Raw genomic sequence first — 8,001 nt, 5'->3', positions numbered from 1 at the left:
GTAATATCACCTCCATCTTTCTTTTTTTTTTTCGTGGTTTAATGTAAGATATAGAATTCTTTAAAAAATAATAATAATAATACATTAATCTATAATTATTCTAATTCACTTCAGAAAATAAATAATATAAGTAAAAATATGAGAATCATAATTACAGCTGTCTAAATAGGTAACATGGTCCAACCAGGCTCGATTCATCACAGGTTGATTACTTAGTGAGTCGATCCAATCCGACTCATTTATTAGCGAGCTAACAAAATTCGAACCCTACTGACCACGGGTTGGTGGGTTAAACAGGTTGACTCACAGGTTTACTTAATTAAAAAATATAATTTTTTATTTTTTTTCAGTCAAAAACAAATTCTATTTCTAATTAAAATTTAAATAAACTTTAATACAATCCAAATACAAACCAAGATCACAAAAATACAAATTATATACGTGTTGGCTACAAAAAATAACCTAATATGATCCAAATGCAAAATCCAACTTAATAAAAAATACTTGTGTAACTCTTCACCAACCGGCTCACCACAGGTTCAACCCGGATGAGTCGGGATTTAGATGAGCCGGGTCAAAAATCAATTCGTATCAAAATTTGTAAAAAATTTCAACCCAACTCGATCATAATCCATGGTGAGCCAGATTGACTCGCGGATTCCAACTCATTTTTACAATTATAATCGAAATATTATTGTAAAAAAAGAAAAAAATAGATCTGCCATAAGGAGTATTGGAAGGGAGCATCAGAGAGAAAAATGATAAAGCCATATATGGGTGCATGCGTAGTGATAGTGTGTCTTATTTGGCGGCTTTGATTTGTTTGAGATGCATGAATTTGCACTGCTTAAACAAAAACAATAGCTAAGATCGACTTGTCAATTCCTTCACTACTATCTATCATTTTCTATCACCTATGCTATATCATGTTGTTGTTACCATCCACACAAACCCTTTTTATGTTTTTTCTTTTTTTACTTGTTTTTCTAAAATTTATATATGATAATTAAATTGCTTTTAAGTTAAAAAAAATTGAATATAGAATTATTAAAACGTGGATCTCAGTAAAACTTGAAAAAAAAAATCTCAAAAATTATATAGCATTCAAACCAACTTCAAGTAAAACAAGAGTTTATAAGAAGACTTGTAAATTGGTTTTCGTCCCCTTTTAAAGATAATTAAATAAAAATTAAATATAATTTTAATCTCTAAAATTATAAAATAAAATTAAAATTCGTTAATTATCTTAAATTTTGATATATTTTTTACTCAAAAATTAAAAGTTAATAAATAAGTTTTTTTAACTAAATTTTGTCAAATATATTTTATGTACGTGATTTTAGATATTTTAATTGAAATTTGTTATATTATTTAAAAGATTCGAATATCAACTTAAAACATCTTTGGATATATAAAAAAATTAGCATGCAGTTGAATTAAGACTATGTTTTTTAATTTTTAAAAAATTTGATAATTAAATTGTATTAAAATTTTGGAGGAGATCGAATTTTAATTTTACATCAAAATTAAAAATAAATTTAATCCAAAAATAATATTGATATATATTAACCAAAATACATTAATTTCACAAGTTATTATAATCATATGTATTAATAATTTAAGTTAAAAGAACAATACATTAATTTATCAACTAATTTAATTATCTTAGAAGTTATCAACATATTATCTCAAACGAAATTCGTCTTGGAAACCCCGTTTTACATACAATAATAATGTTTCAACTTCAAATTTGTTATTCATTTTGAAAATTAATTTTAAAAGACTAAAAGAATTGAATGTAGAAAAAATATTTAGATTATTCTTAACCTTTAAATCCTAATTAATGTTCAAAGTCACTTATGTTCTAAAATTTTGTTTTCGAAAATGTGATAAAAATATTTATTTTGAAAATAAAGTATAGAAAATTGGAAAATGAAACCTTTTTGGCAGGAATTAAAGGTATAAAATAATTTGAAGGGCTTAGGGGGAAAAAGGTGTGGATAATTAAGGGTGGGCCTAGTAGGTTTTAAAGATAAGCAAAGAATGGCTGCCTTTGATTTCTTGTCTAATCATCCAACCATTGACTCAGACAGAGACGTTTAATTTTGTCCGCTTAAGTTTCCAAAATGAATAACAAATTTGAAGAGTGATTAATCAAACACCTCCAAAATGCGGATTTGTAAACCCTAAGAGAGATTAAGAGAGAAGAAAACGGTGATTAAGTGAGATTAATTAAAAGGATTTGAAGTTGATTAGAACAGGGAGTTGACTGGATGATGACGTGGGATGAGTGGAATACACGGAGAATGAGATGAGATGAGATGAGATGAAAGTGAGAGATAATGAATGAAAAATCCCGTCAAAATATCCTGCACCGCTGCTTTTCCATTCCGTTTCGCCATTTTTCCACTTCCGTTGGTCCAAAACACCTGGGCCCCACTTTTCCTAATACTACCCTCTAACCTTGTGGACCCCTCCAACCGCCCTCACAATTAACACCCCACACTCTATTTCTACCAATTTTATTTTCCTTTTTTTATTAATTTAAAAAGGTTTATGAATTTTTTAATTAACTTATTTTAAAATTTTAAATTAATTTAGTCTTTCATGATTTAAAATACGTTAATTTAGTCATTTTAATCAAATTTTGTTATATTTATTTGATATTTGGTACGTATTTCAGGATTGAATTTGAGTTGTTTATACAGTTTGATACATTTTTGTTATGCTGTTAAGTCAAATATTATTATGAAACACGATTCAAAATGTTTTGTACGTATTTTAAAATTGTATTTGAGTTGTTTATATTGTTTGATACATTTTTGCTATGTTGTTAAATTAAATCCTATTATGAAACGTGCTTGAAAATGTTTCGCACGTATTTCATGATTGTATTTGAATTGTTTATATTATTTGATATATTTTGACTCTATTGTTCAATCAAATAGTATTATGAAACGCATTTGAAATGTCAAATAAATTTAACAAAATTTGATTAAAATAACTAAATTCACATATTTCAAAAGATAAAAGACTAAATTGTACAAATTTTTTGAAATAAACTACTTTTAAAATTCATATAAAAAAATATATTTAATCGATTTTAAAAAATTGAAATTTTTAACAATATACTTAAAATGCAGGGAGTCACAGAAAGGCTTCTATTAAATTTAATATTTCATTTACTAAATCAACAAATTGAATGAACAGTACTATAATTTTTTGCAGTGCTGCCACATAATTTTGCTGCTGTAAGCTGACATGTGTACAGTGTCGTGGCAGCTGGACCTACTAATGTTGGAGTGTGATACTATTTTTTTTTCAGAAAATAAAATCATTTTTCGTATTTATTTACACTTTTTTCTACTAAATTATAAAAATGCTATAAAAAAGATAAAAAATTGAATAGAACTATGTGTCTGTCAACTACTATTTATACTATTATATGTACTTAATATTATTAATTATTATGAAACGTTAAAATTATTTATAGCTATACATCTAATTTTATGCATTCTCCTTTTCTGAAACAAACGAAGTGTGAAACTGTATTTTGTTTCGATAAGACGTAAAAGTCTGTTATTTCCATACATTTCGAATGTAAAACAACAATAAGACAACATTTAACAACATACGAAATATGGACTAAACTACAAATTGAGTAAAATTTGTAAAAATAATACTTTTGTAGACAATAATCACATTCAACACGTCCTTTTAGAAAATTAAATCAAACATTGCCTTATTTACGAAAACTAAGTGTATTTAACCTACAAATAATAATTATTTTTACATATATATATATATATATATATATATATATATATATATATATATAGTAAACTATTATCCTTTACAGTAATTATTTCAGAAGACACGTAAAATGGATTTTGATTAATTGAAAATCAGTTAAAATGTGAAATACGTGTATGTATAAAATCTAAGTCGCGAAATAATAGTAATGATATTTAAAGAAGGTTTAATGGTGTTAATTTTTAAAAGAAAACGTTAGAAAAAAAAAACGTGTAAATATACGAATTCGCAGATTACTTAAAAAATTGAATGTGACATTAAATATGCATAGAACTTTGTTTTGGCCTTGTGTGGGTTACGGAGTTTGTCAGTGATCCGATTGAATTGTATGCATAATAATGCATTGCATGTGGTGAAGAGGGAATCGATTGGATAACTAGAAATGAAGTCACATGCAGGATCACGTGAGTTTCCATAAAAAAAAAATAGTACTCCGCGAAGCAAATGAGGAAATATTAAAATGACTGTAATAATGATTTCTTTAATTTTCCAAATTAGCACTAGAATTCGAAACCTTACAGTATTAGATTCGAATAAATCGAAAAAATTTCGATTTGGTAAGGTTCAAAAGCAGAAAAGAGGTTACTTAAGTTGAATGAAGTGAGAGAATTGACAAAAGTAATTGAGAAAGTGGTAGATATAACGTTGGAGAAAAAAAGGTACGAAGAGTAGTTAACTCGGATAAATAAAATAAATAAATAATATATATATATATAATAATATTAATATTAATAATAAAATGAAAAATGAAAGTGGGACCATGGGGATGGCGTCTTTTTGAAATGGCTTTAATCAGGTTGTCGTTCTAGGTTGCCTTGCTTCTTCGCTCTCTCTCTCTCTCTCTCTCTCTCTCTCTTTCATCTCTCTCTCTCTCTCTCATCGCTTCAACGGTTCAATCAATCAAGCCTCACTCACTAACACACCCACTCACTCACTCACCCCTTTACCTTTTTTCTTTGCTTGAGTTCACACTTCCTACTGCACCAAACCCAACCCAGTTACCACTGAATCGGATCCTCCCAAATATTTATATTATTGTATACATAGGTAGGCTTCTACTACTCCCACCCCTACTTCACACTACTTCACTCTCACTCTCTTTTTTCTCTCACTCTCAAACCTTGATTCCAGTAAATGAAATGCTGTGATGTGATTTGCAGAGTAGAAGAGGGAATGGCTTACATGTGTGCAGACAGTGGAAACCTCATGGCCATTGCGCAGCAAGTCATCAAGCAGAAGCAGCAGCAAGAACAGCAGCAACAAAAACAGCACCAGCAGCACCACCACCAACACCATCACCACCACCACCATCATCATCACCAACACCATCTCAACCCTCTCTCCCTACATCCAATTCCATGGAACAACACCCCCACTCTCGGTTACCCTCTCCATCCCACCGACTTCCCCGACCCCTTCCAACCCGATCCACCATTCCATTTCCCGGACACGCAATCCGCACCCGCACCGGCCCCCTTCCGCTTCTCCGATTTCGACTCCGACGACTGGATGGACTCTCTCATCGCCGCCGCCGACACTCCCTCCTGGCACACCAATGCCGATTTCCCCTTCCCCTCCGATCTCAACCGCCTCATCTTCCCCACCTCCGACACTGCCACCGCCACCGCCGCCACCTCGCTCCCGCTCCAGCCAACCCCTCCCCCGCCGCCGCAGGAGCCCCTCGACGCCGGCGTCTCCTCCGAATCCGACTCCGCTCACCCGCTCCTCAAAGCCCTAACAGAGTGCGCCTCGCTCGTGGAGAGCGAACCGGATCAGGCCGCGGAATCGTTGGCCCGGCTGAGAAAATCTGTATCCCAGCACGGAAACCCCACTCAGCGAGTGGGCTTCTACTTCTGCGAAGCCCTCTCCCGTAAAATATGGGCCGAGAAAGAGAAGGGAGAGCCCAAAAGCGCGACCACAACCACCTCAGAGGAGTTAACGCTGTCTTACAAGGCCCTCAACGACGCATGCCCTTACTCCAAGTTCGCACACTTAACTGCTAACCAAGCCATCTTGGAAGCCACCGAAGACGCCTCCAACATCCACATCCTGGACTTCGGCATCGTCCAAGGGATTCAGTGGGCCGCGCTCTTGCAGGCTTTCGCCACTCGCTCTTCCGGAAAGCCCAATAAGATCAAAATCTCTGGAATTCCCGCCATCGCTCTTGGGGCCTCGCCCGGCCCATCTCTCTCCGCCACCGGCAACCGCCTCTCCGAGTTCGCCAAACTCCTCGACCTGAACTTCGAGTTCACGCCTATTCTCACTCCCATTCACGACCTCGACCGCAACAGCTTTTGCATTGACCCTGACGAGGCCCTCGCCGTGAACTTCATGCTCCAGTTGTACAACCTCCTTGACGAGCCTCCCACCGCCGTGGACACCGCCCTCCGGTTGGCGAAATCTCTCAACCCCAAAATCGTCACCCTCGGCGAGTACGAGGCGAGCCTGACACGTGTCGGCTTTGTGAACCGCTTCAAGACCGCGTTCAGGTACTTCTCCGCTGTGTTCGAATCGCTGGACCCTAACTTGTCCGCGGACTCGCCGGAGAGGTTTCAGGTGGAGAGTCTTCTCCTGGGGCGGCGAATCGACGCGGTGATTGGGCCTGGGCCGGTGAGGGAGAGTATGGAGGATAGGGAGCAGTGGAGGGTTCTGATGGAGCGTGCTGGGTTTGAGTCTGTGAGTCTGAGTCATTATGCAGTTAGTCAGGCGAAGATACTTCTCTGGAATTACGGTTACAGCTCTTTGTTTTCGCTGCTTGAATCCACGCCGCCGGGCTTCTTGTCTCTCGCTTGGAAAGATGTTCCTCTCTTGACTCTCTCCTCGTGGCGCTAATGCTTCTTCTTCTTCCTCTCAAATCACGAAATGGGAACCCTTTCCACCTGGTCCTTTTTTCTCTGGTGTGGAACCGCTAATTATTAATTATTTGTCTATATATGCCATGGAGGATCCCTCTGCACTGCTACCTTCTTCAGTTGCCTCCACTGCTGCACATTTTCAATCTCAGCTCGCAGACGCGGCGAGATTTCTGCCATTTTGGAGGATTGCCACTTTTAGCAGTTTGGTCCTCTGCTAGTTCCACACCCCTTACTTCTTTCGTTTTCAATTGATTTTTTTTTTTCGTTTTAGTAGCTTTTTTTTTTATCTGGCAATGGTGTTATTAGCTTGACTAGGCAAACAGTGACAATGGGAATAGGAAGTTATGGGATGGAGAATTCTTTCTTTCTCATTGCTTCTGGTCATTGTGACTCTGTAAATTGGATTTTGTTGTATGGGTTTAAATTGGTCTGAATATCAAAGGATTTTTATCTTTACTTTACCTCCTCATCTCTACACAGGTGTTATAAATCATTTCGTTCAGAAGTTGTAAATCTGCAATCTGCTTGTACCTTGTATATGCAAGATGGATTCATTTTCGTCCAATGTAATTTCCTGGAAAAAATATTGTTATCTGGGACTTAGTGGGTGTTATTGTTGAGGAAAATGTCTGAGTATTTTACTCGAGGAGAGATTACTTTTAACTATTTGCGTGTGACTGATTGGTGAGGGAAAACCCAAGGAGGTGCTGCATGGAAATTGGTGCGTGATGACTGACGACATGACGCACTCTTTTTGCTCTGGCAACCTATTATTCATGCACAGTCAACCGTGAAAAAATGGATTACTTCACTTTCCAACTTACTATTTTGTGGGGAGAAGCGTTAACTTGCTCGGGGAGGAAGCCATCTGATCTGGATAAAGGTTGTTTCTTTTTGTGTTTTTTACGAAAGTTTAGACAGCGTGGCTTTGTTGGTAGTGGTGGTGATGTTTCTCAAATCTATGGGCCATATGGGTGGCTTTGTTGTGTGTCTCTTTCGTGCTGCAATGAAGCTCCTTGTGTTCCTGGCACGGCAGAGACGGGGAAGATGAATCAGCCTCTTTATGAGTCCAGAGCGTGACAAGGGAGACTGCCACTGCTGTTTCTGGAGTTGAGTGATTGCGACAAGTCAAGGTCGTGACTTGTGAATAAGACGTTCTCTTATTGAACTTGATTTGGCAAAGGGTCCCATAAACGTAGACTACACTTTGTGAGGCTGGGTATGCGTCCTATTCCCCACTTTATATGGTTCTTCATAACTCACCCAGTACCTTACCTTCCCTCATCTACAACGCCATGCCCCACATCCCAAAAAATGAAACCCAAGTGTTTCC

At 36.4% G+C, this 8,001-nt stretch overlaps 1 protein-coding gene across 1 annotated transcript; it reads left to right on the top strand.

The window, feature by feature from the left end:
• Nucleotides 1–4,589: 4,589 nt before the first annotated feature.
• LOC114169697 (SCARECROW-LIKE protein 7-like) lies at nucleotides 4,590–7,129 on the top strand. Its single transcript, XM_028054962.1, has 2 exons — nucleotides 4,590–4,860; nucleotides 4,974–7,129. Exon 2 carries the CDS (start codon nucleotides 4,987–4,989, stop codon nucleotides 6,643–6,645), a length of 1,659 nt encoding a protein of 552 aa, XP_027910763.1. The 5' UTR covers nucleotides 4,590–4,860; nucleotides 4,974–4,986; the 3' UTR covers nucleotides 6,646–7,129.
• Nucleotides 7,130–8,001: the final 872 nt, after the last annotated feature.

Source organism: Vigna unguiculata, chromosome 11, assembly GCF_004118075.2.
Source record: "Vigna unguiculata cultivar IT97K-499-35 chromosome 11, ASM411807v1, whole genome shotgun sequence".
Classification (NCBI taxonomy): Eukaryota; Viridiplantae; Streptophyta; class Magnoliopsida; order Fabales; family Fabaceae; genus Vigna; species Vigna unguiculata.
The sequence above is the reverse complement of the archived record's forward strand: the minus strand, read 5'-3'. Positions and strand labels throughout refer to the sequence as shown.

Bases quoted from the DNA above. Each gene is read 5' to 3' on its own strand.
- LOC114169697 (XM_028054962.1), top strand. From the start codon at position 4,987: ATGGCTTACATGTGTGCAGACAGTGGAAACCTCATGGCCATTGCGCAG.